This window comes from Bufo gargarizans, chromosome 2, assembly GCF_014858855.1.
Source record: "Bufo gargarizans isolate SCDJY-AF-19 chromosome 2, ASM1485885v1, whole genome shotgun sequence".
Lineage (NCBI taxonomy): Eukaryota > Metazoa > Chordata > Amphibia > Anura > Bufonidae > Bufo > Bufo gargarizans.
Window position 1 is genome coordinate 666,515,987 of NC_058081.1, and position 16,534 is coordinate 666,532,520.

Genomic DNA, 16,534 nt, shown 5'->3' on the forward strand with positions numbered 1-16,534 from the left:
AAACAGCCTGAACCCCACTTCAATCCACAGCCACTAAAAACAGCCTGAACCCCACTTCAATCCACAGCCACTAAAAACAGCCTGAACCTCACTTCAATCCACAGCCACCAAAAACAGCCTGAACCTCACTTCAATCCACAGCCACCAAAAACAGCAGCAGACAGTCCTTGATTTTGAAAAATCTATTCCCCCTCCCCACTTTGCCTCCATAAAGCCTGGCAGTTCAATAAAATGACATCCATTCCATTCAGTTAAACAAATGAAGTGGTTTCCCGCAGACCCTCCGGTAACACTTGTGACCCCCGCAGAACAGGCAGCAGTAGAGCCATCCCATCTTTTGCAGGCAGCTGCTCTTATCTCTGGGCTGGCGGATGCTCAGCGTATTTGTACAGAGGCTGCGGAGGGATACTGGTGCTGCGCTCTTTCTCTTGCATCCAGACACCGAGTTGGAGTTTCTGGCTGGGCGCATTGATCAGGTCTGCTTGCTGGGGGTTGTGCTGAGGCTCAGACTGTCACTCATTCTCTGATCAGTGCCTGCACACAGCTTACAGAGCAGCTGGCAATCCACTACAGAAAAAAAATCCTTGCAAAATCCTCCAAATCTGCAGCAAAAAAAAAGCATCAAGACCCCATCTTTTTTGTTGTTGTACTATTGCATTATTCCAGCCTTTGCGAGCAGGAAGGTGGGGATCTTAAACGCCTATGTTCATCTTTGGACCCATTGTAACGAATAGGAGCAGCAGGAGAGATTCCTCCGTCTGCAGGTTTACAATGCTGCGAACTAAGGATCTCATCGGGACCTTGTTTTTCCTCGGAGCTGCAGGTATTTGTTTTGTTATTTTGCATTGATTTGTTTGTTTGTGCCCCTTTTGCAGTGGAAGGGTTTTCCTTGTCACCGAGAGGATGCTCGGGCTCTTTGTGTCGATGCCCTTCTGTGTAGCATTACAGGGATTGCTCCTATCGCCTTGTGTTATTCTGTCTCAGGGATAGGCTGCAAAGGGGGCATTGGGTGGGGAGCCCCTTTTGTTTCACCCCAGCTTCTAGGGTGTCATTCACACCATGGAAGCTGATGAATGCCCATCTAGGCTGTGCACAGCCATCCTCCCCTCTGATGCCCTGTGCATGCCAAGCATGTCGGGCACAGAAGAGAAGTGGCTGGCATGGTTGCCTGCATTACACCCCAATCTTGTGGATGAAGGGAACTTTGCCTGGTCCCCTCCTATTGTGTCTTCTGGATTTTCCAGAGCAGCTTCTCTATGTGATGTGGCTTGCTAATGAAGGCTTAGCCATAGCTGGGCAAGAAATAGTAACAGGGCATGTCTTCTGTGGCTGGCACAACTTCATTCCTGGCTTTTTTTGGTGACTGCATGCTCCGGGAATGTGAACCTTGTGGTCATGGTACCCGGCTCTGAAAGAAAAGGCTTGGGCAGGGGCGGACTGCCTCCCTGGTGCCTCCACGTCCATGGGGGCTGCGGGCAGCACAGCTGATGGTGGTTGCAGCTTCTATTAGATGTGTGTGCCACATTATGCCAGGCTCGTCCCTGCCAGGAGGGGGTGTATACAGCAGGCATCATGGTGGGCACAGTTCTCTATAGCCATGGCTGGGGAGTAGGGCAAAGGGAGAGGGATGCAATAAAGAGCATGAGTGAGATTGCAAATGGGTGATGCCCACATGAGAGCTGGCACTTGTAGGGGCGAGAAACCATGTTCTGGGATGAAATGCCCTCCCAAACACATTGTAACAGAGCAGTGCTGTGGTAAGGAGAGGGCACACAGAGGCTGAGCCCTGGATAAGATGGATGAGGGCAGGTGGCATCTAACAGATAGACGGATGGAAAGAGAGAGAGAGGAGAGGGGGAGAGAGAAGAGACATAGAAACAGATAGACTGAAAGGAGAGAGAGAGGGAGGGAGAGACATAGATGCAGATAGACTGAAAGGAGGGAGAGACAGATAGACTGAAAGAAAGGAGAGAGAGAGAGAGAGAGAGAGAGAGATAGAGAGAAGAGACATAGATACAGATAGACTGAAAGAAAGGAGAGAGAGACAGAGAGGGGGAGAGACATAGATACAGATGGACTGAAAAAGGGAGAGAGAGAGAGAGAGAGAGAAAAGAGATATATATATACAGATAGACTGAAAGAAAGGAGAGAGAGAAGATATATATATATATATATATATATATATATATATATACAGATAGACTGAAAGGAGAGAGAGAGAGGGGGAGACAGAGAAGATACAGATAGATTGAAAGATAGATGAGAGAGACACACACACAGAGGGAGAGACAGTGAGAGAGAGAGAAGATACATAGATACAGATGGATGGATAGAAAGATGAGACAGAGGGAGAGAGTGTAGATAGACAGATAGCTGAGATAGACTATGATAGTCACAGAGAAAGTGTGTAGATACATAGAGGTGGATGGATAATTATACATATTTAGATGTTACAGAATATGTGATACATCGTGGCAGATAGAAGATAATGTGTATGTGTTTGTCGCCCATTGGAGCGGCGGGCGCCTTCTTCTCCATGTACGCCATCTTCTCCGCGCACACAGACGTGCGGATACATCTGGTGGGTTTGGGTTTAGCCACGCCCCTTTGCTGGTACATGAGGGTAAATATGTCGCACGGTTCTCACGCCATTGTTCTCACGTATTTTTGGTGCGGCAGGCACGTTTTTATTTAACCCCTGTGAGACTAGAGGGCAGCTGGCAGAGCCGCCCCCTCTCTAGGATACAGATACGGGCAGTGAGCCTTATCTAGTGTTATGCCGTCCGCTTGAGGTGATTCTACATCATTCTATTTGAGCCTCGAAAGGTGCAGACTGAGCAGTGATTAATGTATAATGTGCGTATTGCTCCCTATAACTCGCTCGGGTCCCCGGCCGAGAGAGCCCGTTCTGCGGTGTGGAGACGACGCTGTCAGTGCGCGGAGCTCCGCATTGTGTAGTGGTGGGGATGATGATGATGCTAGCTACTGCTGCTGGTACAAGCTCGGTGCGCGCCCTCAGGGTAGAAGCTGTGCGCATGCGCCTGATATCTACGGCTCCCCAGCCAATCAGCGGTGACCCCTATGGGCGGGAAAACGCTTCTTCACAGAAATCTGTCAGTCTCCTCACCGAGGACGGCGCAGACCTCCGCCACACCTTATTTACTGTACGTGTGTGCGGGCAGGCTGGGCTCACCTCAGGTAGTTCTCCCCACCTTGGCTAGCATAGGACGTGTTGTGAGCGTAGTATGAGATGATAGGTGGCGAAATGTATTAAATGGCATGTAACAGGAGCTAATTTAGTGTATATAGAATGTGGAAATGCTAGTATGTTAACGTTTTTCATCGCTACAGTTGTATAAAATCCAGCCCCTATCTAGCACAGGTGTATAAAATTCAGCCCTTCAGCCAGTGTATAAAATCCAGCCCCTAACCCTACCACAGGTGTATAAAATCCAGCCCCTATCTATCACAGGTGTATAAAATTCAGCCCCTATCTATCACAGGCGTATAAAATCCAGCCCCTAGCCTTACCACAGGCGTATAAAATCCAGCCCCTACCCCTATCACAGATGTATAAAATTCAGCCCCTAACCCTACTACAGGTGTATAAAATCCAGCCCCTAGCCTTACCACAGGCGTATAAAATCCAGCCCCTAGCCCTACCACAGGTGTATAAAATCTAGCCCCTAGCCCTACCACAGGTGTATAAAATCCAGCCCCTAACCCTACAATAGGTGTGTAAAATCCAGTCCCTAGCCCTTCCACAGGTGTATAAAATATAGCCCCTACCCCTATCACAGGTGTATAAAATCCAGCCCCTAACGCTACCACAGGTGTATAAAATCCAGCCCCTAGCCCTACCACAGGTGTATACAAGCCAGCCATTAGCTCTACTACAGGTTTATAAAATCCAGCCCCTAGCTCTCCCACAGGTGTATAAAATACAGCCCCTAGCCCTACCACAGATGTAGAAATTACAGCCCCTAAACCTACCACAGGTGTATAAAATCCAGCCCCTAGCCCTACCATAGGTGTAGAAATTACAGCCCCTAGGCCTGCCACAGGTGTATAAAATCCAGCACCTAGCCCTACTACAGGTGTATAAAATCCAGCCCCTAACCCTACCACAGGTGTATACGATCAGCCTTTATCCCTACAACTTGTGTATTAAATCCAGTCCATAGCCCTACCAAAGGTGTATAAAATCCAGCCCCTAACAGGTGTATAAAATCCAACCCCTAGCCCTATAACAGATGTATAAAGTCCAGCCCTTAGCTCTACTACAGGTGTATAAAATCCAGCCCCTAGCTCTACCACAGGTATATAAGTTACAGCCCCTAGCCCTACCACAGGTGTAGAAATTACAGCCTCTAACCCTACCACAGGTGTATAAAATCCAGCCCCTAGCCCTACCACATGTGTAGAAATTATAGCCCCTAGGCCTGCCACAGGTGTATAAAAGCCAGCCCCTAGCCCTACTACATGTGTATAAAATCCAGCCCCTAACCCTACCACAGGTGTATAAAATCCAGCCCCTAGCCTATCAAAGGTGTATAAAATCTAATCCCTAGCCCTACCACACGTGTATAAAATCCAGTCCTTAGCTCTACCACAGGTGTAGAAAATCCAGCACCTAGCTCTACCACAAGTGTATAAGTTACAGCCCTTAGCTCTACCACAGTTGTAGAAATTACAGCCCCTAACCCTACCACAGGTGTATAAAATCCAGCCCCTAGCCCTACCACAGGTGTAGAAATTCCAGCCCCTAGACCTGCCACTGGTGTAGAAATTCCAGCCCCTAGCCCTACCACAGGTGTATAAAATCCAGCCCCTATTCCTACCACAGGTGTATAAAATCCAGCCCCTAACCCTACCACAGGTGTATAAAAGCCCTACCATAGGTGTATAAAATCCAGCCATTAGCTCTACTACAGGTGTATAAAATCCAGCCCCTAGCTCTCCCACAGGCGTATAAGTTACAGCCCCTAGCCCTACCACAGGTGTAGAAATTACAGCCCCAAACCTACCACAGGTGTATAAAATCCAGCCCCTAGCCCTACCACAGATGTAGAAATTACAGCCCCTAGGCCTGCCACAGGTGTATAAAATCCAGCCACTAGCCCTACTACAGGTGTATAAAATCATCCCCTAACCCTACAACTTGTGTATAAAATCCAGTCCCTAGCCCTACCACAGGTGTATAAAATCCAGACCCTAACCCTACCACAGGTGTATAAAATCCTAGCCCTACCACGTGTAGAAATAACAGCCCCTAGGCCTGCCACAGGTGTACAAAATCCAGCCCCTAGCCCTACTACAGGTGTATAAAATCCAGCCCCTAGCCCTACTACAGGTGTAGAAAATCCAGCCCTTAGCTCTACTACAGGTGTATAAAACCCAGCCCCTAGCTCTACCACAGGTGTATAAGTTACAGCCCCTAGCCCTACCACAGGTGTAGAAATTACAGCCCCTAACCCTACCACAGGTGTATAAAATCCAGCCCCTAGCCCTACCACGTGTAGAAATTACAGCCCCTAGGCCTGCCACAGGTGTACAAAATCCAGCCCCTAGCCCTACTACAGGTGTATAAAATCCAGCCCCTAACCCTACCACAGGTGTATAAAATCCAGTCCCTAGCCCTACCACAGGTGTATAAAATCCAGCCCCTAGCCCTACCACTGGTGTAGAAATTACAGCCCCTAGACCTGCCACTGGTGTAGAAATTCCAGCCCCTAGCCCTACCACAGGTGTATAAAATCCAGCCCCTATTCCTACCACAGGTGTATAAAATCCAGCCCCTAACCCTACCACAGGTGTATAAAAGCCCTACCACAGGTGTATAAAATCCAGCCATTAGCTCTACTACAGGTGTATAAAATCCAGCCATTAGCTCTCCCACAGGCATATAAGTTACAGCCCCTAGCCCTACCACAGGTGTAGAAATTACAGCCCCAAACCTACCACAGGTGTATAAAATCCAGCCCCTAGCCCTACCACAGATGTAGAAATTACAGCCCCTAGGCCTGCCACAGGTGTATAAAATCCAGCCACTAGCCCTACTACAGGTGTATAAAATCATCCCCTAACCCTACAACTTGTGTATAAAATCCAGTCCCTAGCCCTACCACAGGTGTATAAAATCCAGACCCTAACCCTACCACAGGTGTATAAAATCCAGCCCCTAGCCCTACCACAGGTGTATAAAATCCAGCCCTTAGCTCTACTACAGGTGTATAAAACCCAGCCCCTAGCTCTACCACAGGTGTATAAGTTACAGCCCCTAGCCCTACCACAGGTGTAGAAATTACAGCCCCTAACCCTACCACAGGTGTATAAAATCCAGCCCCTAGCCCTACCACGTGTAGAAATTACAGCCCCTAGGCCTGCCACAGGTGTACAAAATCCAGCCCCTAACCCTACCACAGGTGTATAAAATCCAGTCCCTAGCCCTACCACAGGTGTATAAAATCCAGCCCCTAGCCCTACCACAGGTGTATAAAATCCAGTCCCTAGCTCTACCACGGGTGTAGAAATTACATTAGGGGAGCATTATTGTGAGAGCTTGGGCCCACTGGAGGATCCTCTTGGTACTCAATAACTGCTGCGTCCAAACCTCCTCTGCTATTAATATCAACACAAAACCTGGGCATCTGGAGCTTCATGTGATGAGTTTCAATGTCTGAGCAGCCTTATCCAAGCCTTATATCACCAAGTACAATGCCAACCATCAGATGGAGTGGTGTAAAGCTCCCCCACTGGACTCTGCAGCAGTTGAAATGTGTTCTGTGGAGTGATGATCACACTTCTGTCTGCCGGTCTGATGGACGAGTCTTGGTTTGGTAAATGATAGTAGAACGTTACTTGCCTGACCGCATTGTGCCAACTGGACAGTTTGGTGGAGGATGGATAATTCCATGGGGCTGTTTTTCAAGGGGTGGCCAAGACCGCTACTTCCATTGAAAGGAAATCTTAATGCTTTAGCATACCAAAAACATGTTGGACAGTTGTATGCTTCCAACTAGGGTTGTTGTGATACCAAAATTTTGATTCGATTTCGATACCTAAAAAAGTATTGCAATACGCAATACCATTCGATACCACGCAAAAAAAAAATATTAAAACAACAAAAAAGCCATGTGCATTCCGCATTTAAAAAAATGGTGAATCACACTTTTTTTCTGTTCCGGTGTTCACCATATAGGAGATTTTTTTAAATATTTTAATAGTTTTGGAGCAATGGGGAGACTGCCCTTTTTCTCAATGGGCGTTTCTTATCCCTGGCTGTGACGCTCTGCTCTTTGATTGGACATCGCTACAGCCAGGGAGAAGGAACGCCCATTGAGAAAAAGGGCAGTCTCCTCCCCATTGCTCCAATGCTAGCAATTAGCATACAGAGCTGGATAATATATCGGGGGCCACAGCGGATGAACGGAGCGGCGCCCAAGAATAATAGTAAGTGCAGTGAGATCCCTGGGCGCCGAGCTACATATCCTGATGGTTAGTTTACAATGTTTGGACCCATGAAAGGTCCTCTACTATCATTGGTGGCGCAGTGCGCCCGCCCGTCCTCTGCCCCTCTCTCTTCTTATTTGCAGCAGCGGCACAGGATGGGGGGGGGAGTGACTCTCTCTCCCCGTGCTGCTGAGGGAACATGAGCGTGCTGACAGCAGTGCGCTCCATGTTCTCTGATGCTAGGCTTTACAGTAGTGCAGCCTAGTAGCGATAAATGTCAAATCCTGGTATAGTATTGATACTGGGACAATAGTATTGATTGGGTATCGATATTTCAATACCCGCAACAACTCTACTTCCAACTTTGTGGGAACAATTTGGTCAACCCCATCGAACACTTTTGGGATGAATGTGAATGGAGCTTGTGAGCCAGGCCCTCTCGTCCGACATAAGTGTCTGAACTCACAATTGCTCTTCTGAATCAATAGGAAACAATTTACACAGACACACTCCAAAATCTTATAGAAAGTGTTTCCATGCTTTTAAAATCCATCCCACCATTGACTTAAAGGGGTTGTAGTACATGACAATCTCATTGTAACAAAACTAGAACCAGCCCTGTACCTCACACGGATCCAGAGATCTCCACATTCATTGCTCTGCTACATTTATATCAAGCTCAAGGGGAGGGTCTTTTCTGTTGCAGCTCAGGGGGCGTGTCCATGCTCTACCTATCACAGCTCAGGAGGCAGTTGAAGGATGAAACAGAGCGTGTGCGACCATCTCAGTGAGCAGGACAAAGAAATAAGAAAAAAACAAACAGCAGGTGGCGCTATACATACATTTTTATTGAATAGCTCAGTGGTTATGCTAAGCTTAAAGAGAACCTGTCATCAACTTTATGCAGACCTCACTCAGAGCAGCATAAAATAGTGACAGAAATACTGATTTCAGCCGTGTTTCACTCATGAGCTAATAGTAAGTGGTCGCCGAGAACCAGCATCATAATCATTGCAGCCCAGGCCTTGAAAAGAGTCAAATCTACCTGAGAAGAGTCCTGGTTATTCATAATCTCCTGCACTCACACCCATCTGCTGATGATTGGCCGTTCTCTCCTAGAGAGAGAGGGAGACAACTAGGTAGAAGACTGTCAGTCATCAGCAGGTGGGCCGGAGAGCAGGAATTCATGAATAACCAGGACTCTTCTCAGGTGGCCGGGACTCTTTTCCAGGCCCAGGCTGCAATGATTGTGATGTTGGTTCTCGGCAACCACTTACATTTAATTTATAAATGACAGACCGCTGAAATCAACTCGCCTGTCTCTTCTTTATGCTGCCGTTAGTATGGGCAGCACAAAGTTGATGACAGGTTCCCTTTAAATGCAATTACAAAAGTATTCAGTTCTAGGTGCTGGTTTGAAAACTGTAGAATATTTATTGCGGGACAACTTTAAATGGTGAAAATAATGGAGGCAGATGTCTCTTAATACATTAGTCGCATCTCTGTGCGGCAGAAAATGTGGAGCTGCTAGTATGTTAAAAAAATTTTGCTATACTATGTCTTTTGTGCACACGTCTTAATAATTGAATTCAGGTATTTTATTTCGGTACCATTGCCACAGGTGTATAAAGTCCAGGTCCTAGCTTTACCACAGGTAAATGTATGATACAAATATGACTTGCTCCATAGTTTGTAATTTTTTTAACGCCGCAACAGTGGAGTAAAAGCCTTCCAAGGTGTCCATAAGCTTTTACCATCGCGTATACCTATTGGCTAGAAACGTATGATGTCACATGAGAAGGTCATGTGACGTTCAGATTGTAGGTGGTGAAAAGTTGTGATGAGGAAAGTGATGCTTTTTTTTTGGGTGCTCTTGGGCCATTTTAAAAAGGTTGACCAAAATACTTAAAAATCTCAGACAACCCACAACTGATCAATAAAAAATGTTATACTCTCCTCTGCGACATGGGTATGCTGGTATACGAGTATAATAATATTTATTTATTTTAGCCAGTTGGAGGGGCTTGGCTGAGATTTTTAAAGGTTCCATATGTGTGTTTTTTAGGGGTTAGGGAGTGGAAATGGGTTTATGAGGATGCTGTGGGGGCAGGGCGGCTTCTGGTCATCCAAAGATTCTCTTAGGAGCTCGTACATTCTAGTCACAACCATGTGCAATTTATCTCCTGCAAGTTAAAGGTGGTCCACACCCGCCTGTCCAACTTATTACTCTAAGGCAGGCATGCCCAACCTGCGGCTCTCCAGCTGTTACAAAACTACAACTCCCAGCATTCTCGGACAGCCTACAGCTATCAACCTACAGCGGGGCATTGTGGGAGTTCTAGTTTTACAACAGCTGAAGGGCTGCAAGTTGAGCATGCCTGCTCTAAGGAGAGTCTGTCGGCCGGACCCCTCGAAGAAAGAGTATCTGTTAGATGTCTTTTTTGCTTTGTTGGCTGAGCACGTGCATTTGCGTTCTGCACACAGTTTCATCTCACTCCCCAAATGGCAGTAGCACTCACTGACATTATTTGGGCCGCATTCACATATGTACTGTGAACTTTGTCACTCTGTCTCGGCAGAGGACCAGACTGCCGAAGTTCACTGTCTCCGGCATAGACTGGTACCATAGCTGGACCGCCAGGTTCCCCTTCACTGCAGTGTGATTTGGCCGTTTTCCGCCTTATATGGCGGCTTTTGGCAAAACAGAAAATGCTGCCAGAACAGACAGCCTGCGTTCACAGCACATATGAGAGAGAGAATACACTAGTCCAGATCTTGGGGAAAATTCACTAGTGTGATATACCAGTAGTTTTCATAGCATTTGGCCTCTTTCACACGGCCGTAGTGCTTCCGTGGTCGTATTGCGGGCTGCAATACAGGGGGCACCGGCCGTGTGGACCCATTCACTTGAATGGGTCTGCAAATCAGAATTTTCATTCAGCAGGACCTGCGCTGACTTCACCACGCTCACCACGTTGTGAGCGTGATGACGTCACCGAAGGTCCTTTTGCGGGTCCTGAAAGAAGAAGACGATGCCGGCTGCGCGATCAAGTGGATGAGGTGAGTTGATTTTTATTTATTTTTTTAACCCCTCAATCGACATTTTGGTAAGTATTCTGTATTAAGAATGCAATTTTTTTCCCTTATAACCATGTTATAAGGGAAAATAATAAAATCTACAGAACACCTAACCCAAAGCCGAACTTCATTGAAGACGTCGGGGGTTCAAGTTTGGGTACCACAGATAAAAACGAAACAATGCAACACAATCGCAGTCAAAACTGACTGAAATTGTGTGCACACTCGCGCGGGTTTCCCGCAATGCACACGGGACGCATCTGGAGCGAATCCGGGACTCCCGTCTGAAAGAGGCCTTATAGCCATCATGGCCGGCCAGCACTTTTCACAACACAAACCAAGTGCACCAGTTGCACTAAGCAACCTCAGGCGTGCTGCTTGTTTGTGCATATGGTGGGCCGCTGTATAGTGCACCGTCATTAGTAATCTTCTCCTTTGTACATTATACAAATTCAGTGGCTGCTCATACTCCTACATCTTCTGAGGAGGGCGTCTGCTGAGGTCATTGTAACATATCTGGGGCGCTTTTTAGGCAGGGCAGGATAAGGATAAAGGAGAGTGAAGACAAGGGGTTGTGCATAATGATTTTGGGGGCATTGTGTTCTGCAACCGCTTTGACCTTTTGCTCCCTCCCTACAAGTAGTTGCTCTTGCATAACAATGCCTTCGTTTACTCTTGTGTTTATTACAATCGTTAAGGGCTTTTCAGAGCTGATTTATAGGGCAAGCAGATGGCTTTTTTCTTTCCCCTCAATCCCCAAGCATTTTAGGGAAAGGGCATCTGTGCAGAAATAGGGCTACACCGGTTAAAAAAAGAGGTGTACACCACATATACCGTAGCTGAGCATCTGAATCTAAATGATTTTGACTAGCATAAAACATAGTCCAATATTTTGTATCCTGTTATTGTATTCTTAGAGAAAATAATTAACAATAAAGGGTTTGGGTGATTGGTTTAGGATGGGGGGGGGTGGGGGGGTGAAACACAGCACCTGCTACAGTCTGTCTGCAGAGAGTTAAAAAGGAGCTCCAGACACAGCAAACCATTTCCCTTGGGGATCACCTTAAGGAAAACAAGTCAGTGTATGATGAAGGTTTGTATATTTTGCTGTTTCCTTTAAATATCCTAAGTAAGCATTTCCTTGTAAGTCTTTTAATCTCACAGATCATTGATGAAACGTTCCTGCTGCTTTAGGCTACATGCACACGACTGTATGTGTTTTGCGGTCCGCAAAAAAAACATATGCCATTTATTTTTTGGGCGGATCCATTGTAACAATGCCTAAAACGGACAAGAATAGGACAAGACAGCACGCGGTGTGCTGTCCGCATTTTATTTGCAGACCCATTGAAACATTCGGGTGGAATTTACTAAAGGGTGATTTTCATGGCCTGATGGTTGGGCCGGTTATCAGGAATGACAGTTCCTACGAAAGTTCGTTCCTCATAAGTGGCCCATCTAAAGGTGCTGCAGATCACCCAATGAACGAGTGAAACGCTTCATGAGTGCAGCTAAATTATTTCTTATGCAGCTGTATGAGGACTAGCAATAGCAGTAGCGATCCTTCGTCCTCATACTGTGGAGGAGATCACTGTAAATGCAGCTCTTTCCTCCACTAACGAGCAGGTGATTGTCGGGAAGGAACTCCTCCTTCCCAACAGTTGTCTGCTCATCTCCAGCTTAAGACAAGTGTTTTATTTTATAATTTATGCCACTTTCGGGATGAAGATACAAAAAATTATTACATTTTTGTGCCAAAATGTAATACTTTTTGCCTTTAGTTTTATGGCAAAAAGGGAAAGATAAATTTCCTCATTTTTTTTTTTTAAGGGATTCTGTCATAAGATTTTACCCCTATAACCTAAACACATGCTCATGTCTGGAGTAATAATAAGAATCCTAAGCTGGCATTATTAAACTTCACTGTGGCTCTATTTGTGGGAAAAAAAATGTTTTTTATAACCTGTCAATCACTCACTTAAGGTGCCCGCACCCCTCGCCGTCTGGTGCCCAGCACCGCCTCCGCAATCCTACCCGTCCCTCTGCCAGATCCTGGGCACTAGGCTCAGCCTGATGCGCCGTGGACTCCTGGCAGCGGCTTTGTTGAGCGAAGTGCGCATCAGCCGGCATGAGCTAGGGAAGGCGGCGCTGGGCACCGAATGGCGAGGGGTGCGGCCGGGCACCCTGTATTAACGGACCTCCCCTTGGGTACCTTAAGTGTGTGATTGACAGGTTATAAAAACCTGTTTTTTGTGCAAATAGAGCCACAAAGTTTAATAATGCCAGCTTAGGATTCTTATTATTACTCCGGAAATGAGCATATGTTTAGGTTATAGGGGTAAAATCTTATGACAGAATCCCTTTAAGCTTTGATTCAGAAAAATAAATCCATAAGATAGTTGCCAGCTGCTTAAGGAGTCAAGAATCCTTCCTGATGGTAAATGGTGATCAGAATAAGGATCGATGGCCCACATTTGTTCATCCAGTATATGCAACAAGTTTTTTTTTCCTGTTCAGTTGCATTTCCAGTGTTTTTTGAAAGCATAGTGCAGTCCTGCCATCAACCATATCTGAAACCAGAGACCAGAATAAATCCATTGGGTTGGGATCCATGTGAGAATAGGTTTACTGACCTAGAAGACCAGGACGGCTCACTGAGTGTTGAATGTTGAGTTAACTAAATAAGTTGTTTCATCACAGACAATGGTGCGCTCCCATTCACTTCTATGGTGACCTGAAGCCTCTGGCCACCTCTTTGCAGGGCTCCGTTTAGGAGATAGGTGCAGGTCCCAGTGGTGGGACCCGCACCTATAAGACAATAGGGGGATATCCTAGCAATATGCCACCATTGTCTGTGATCAGACCACCCCTTTAATGATTACATAGGTTTATACAGTACGAAAGATTTGACTTTCAATACTGCATGTTTCCACTGTCTGGGTAGATTTTTTTTCTGCTTAGGGTGGCCATACACCATAGATAGCTGTCAGCCAAACATTCATTTGGCCAACATCTATTCCTCCCGACCCCATGGAGGCTTGACCCAGCCAAGCAGTCCTGTGTTCTCAATGCCTAGAGGAGAATAAGCTGCTTCCAGACACCTGACAGAAGATTATCTTTTGTGACAACAAAGACATGGTTGAAATCTAGTATGCCTGATCCCTCTTTCCCTCAACATCTGCCGACGGGGAGACACCCACATGCACATTAAACGGTTGGCCAGCTCAAAGAAGTAAGGTTGAGCCAACATTCATGTGTATGGCCATCTTAACTGGTGGCACTGAGCCTCAGTACGTGTAAACAAAAGAAAATGTGTATTAACACTTTACAACCAAGCACTTCTGAATAAATGTGAAATGATCAGAAATCTTCAAAGTGTAGATACCTGAGCGGCAGAGAAATTTTGCTGTAAATAAGTCATTTGTTGGGCCCTATTGGCAAGGGCCTGTTATATAATAAGACCGAACAGCCACGCTATCAGTCATATATATGGTCTCAGGTGCGAACGGTCAGCATATTTACACTGGTGCCTTGGGCTGGGTTTATACACGGTCAGGTTTTTAGATGCAGTTTTTGACACTAAAGATTATAATCAGACTACACAAATGAAGACGGAAACTCTGAGCTTTCACCACAATTATAAATGTCCTCATGTCTTCGTCTTCAAAAAATACATCTAAAAACCTGAACGTGGAAATCCGGCCTTGGTTTGCTCATGCTGTGACAACTGTAGTGAAATGATAATCGCAATGTGAATAAATGCTACTTAAAAATCATCTGCAGTTCTGTTCTGATGATCCCTTTTTCCAGGGCATACACACAGGGTGTACCTAACAACATCTGTGATGATTTCCTTTGTCTTCAGTTTTGTGGAAAAACAGGGTTGTTATCACCATTAGTAAAGACAATTATCGGAATGAAGCAAACGTTGCCAATAATTGCCTGGTTGGGAGTGATATTTGCATTTACATGCAGCAATCATCTCTTCTGTACAGGGATGAGTGATCACCACTACAGTTGCTCATCCCCATACAATGTAGTTGTTTGCTAGTAGTACATCCCTGTTTACACAGGGCAATCTGCGGCTGGCAAACAATGATCAAGTGGGCCAGCTATTGTGAATGAGCAATTGTAGGAACGTTCATTCCAGAGAAACGGCCGGATAATCTGCCTACGTAAAAGTGTCTTATGATTAACCCCTGCACAAGTAAGCTACAGTTATAACACAATGTACGGTAAGGCAGAGTTTGTCGATTTCTGTGCCAGACACTGTGCAGAAACGATAGTCATGAGAGATCACACTGCTGTCCGTGCAAGGACACCCCTAGAAACCACATTGGGTGTCGTCTTGCGGCCTAGTCCTACTCAATTGGGCTAAAGCCGTGAGAAGATTCGCTGCATTCTAAATACAAGACCATAGCAGAAACCCGAGGGTCAACCTTAGGTTTCTGCTGTGGATTTTTCCAACCTAAATTGTCCCAGTGTCAATAGTCTTAATATCTGAGTATCCACATGGAAACCTATAATGTGAGATTTCTGTGTAGTGTGAACTAGAGCTCATTGAGTAGTGATGTAATGTCAATAATGACTGACCATTGCATTTTTTAATAATGGCACCAAGTAAATTTCAGTGTTATGAAATGTACTGAATAGTAAATAGTAACAGATTTGCTTTGGCTGATTCCCTTGGGCTAATATTCTGTATCTTTATATGAATATTCTTAATTTAAATACATTCTTTATGTGATGATGAAGGCTGTTTTGTCACATCTGCGCCTAAGTGTAAAGACCGAGAGCACTGGGAATTAATGTGTGATCAGATCTGTTAGCGTAGAACGCTTTGTTTTATGTGTACATACTGCATAGTCGTTCCAGCCACATAACTCTGGTTCTGCCAATGTTTAAAAGATTGTCAGCCAGAATGGACATTTTGGGATCAATTATTTTCCCCTACTCCAAATAGTGCAGTTGGCTAAATGTAGTTGCAGCTGCCCATACCACTTTCTCAACAGGGCCTAGTGAAGTTTTCTTGCTTAAATGATGACTTAGGCCTCTTGCACATGGCCATTTTGCATACGGCAGGTCCGCAATACATGGGCACCGGCCCGTGTGCACTCCACATCACGGATGCGGACCCATTCACTTGAATGGGTCCGCAATCACGGAAATGCGGAACGGAAGCACCGCAAAAAAAGGAACATGCTCTATTTTTTGTGGTGAGGACGGATCATGGACCCATTCAAGTTGAATGGGTCTGGATCCATCCCGGCCACCGCATGGACGTTGCCTGTGCATTGGGGGCTGCAAATTGCGGTCTGCAATGTACGGAACATGCCCGGCTAGGATATGCCCCCATTGTCTGATGGGTGCGGGTCCCACTTCTGGGACCCGCACCTACAACGACAACAGAGCGGGGAGAGCTGTGGCTGGAGGACCCTGGATTTCCTGGGGTCCGTCCACCACCAAGCACTGCTCCTTGCTGCTCCCATAGAAGTGAATGGGAGCTCATTGCGCACGCGCGGCCCCTGCTCCCATTTATTTCTATGGTGTTTTCGGCGGCCCCATAGACATGAATGGAGGGCGGCTGCGCCCTCCTTTCATTTCCCCGCTCTGTGCTCATTGTAGGCGCGGGTCCCAGAGGTAGGACCCACACCTATCAGACAATTGGGGCATATCCTAGCGATATTTCTCCATTGTCTGAGATTGGAATACCCATTTAAGTATACACCAGTTACAATCTGGCTTAGATTTCAAGCAGGCACACAGACCAAAGGAGGATGCGCTAAATTTAATTTAGGCGTGCACCTTCTGTCATAGGTTAAAAGGGTTTCCCAGGATTTTATAACCAACAACCGGGACCCCCACTGACCAGCTGTTTGAGAAGGCACCAGGGCTCCTGCGGGCGCCAAGGCCTTCTCACAGCTCACCAAGTACAGCGCCGTCCCTTGTATAGCGTCTGTGCTTGGGATCACGCTCAGCCCCATTAACTGGAATGGTCCTAGGC

The 16,534-nt window shown here is 46.2% G+C and overlaps 1 protein-coding gene across 4 annotated transcripts in view; it reads left to right on the forward strand.

Annotated features, from left to right (window-relative positions):
* The first annotated feature begins 408 nt into the window (after nucleotides 1-408).
* NCAM1 (neural cell adhesion molecule 1) overlaps nucleotides 409-16,534 on the forward strand; it is a 415,621-nt gene continuing 399,495 nt past the window's right edge. For all 4 annotated transcript variants that reach the window (XM_044282273.1, XM_044282274.1, XM_044282275.1 and 1 more), the window contains exon 1: nucleotides 409-823. In XM_044282273.1, the coding sequence (XP_044138208.1) occupies nucleotides 703-823 (121 nt within the window). In that variant the 5' untranslated portion in view covers nucleotides 409-702. The remainder of the gene's footprint in view (nucleotides 824-16,534) is intronic.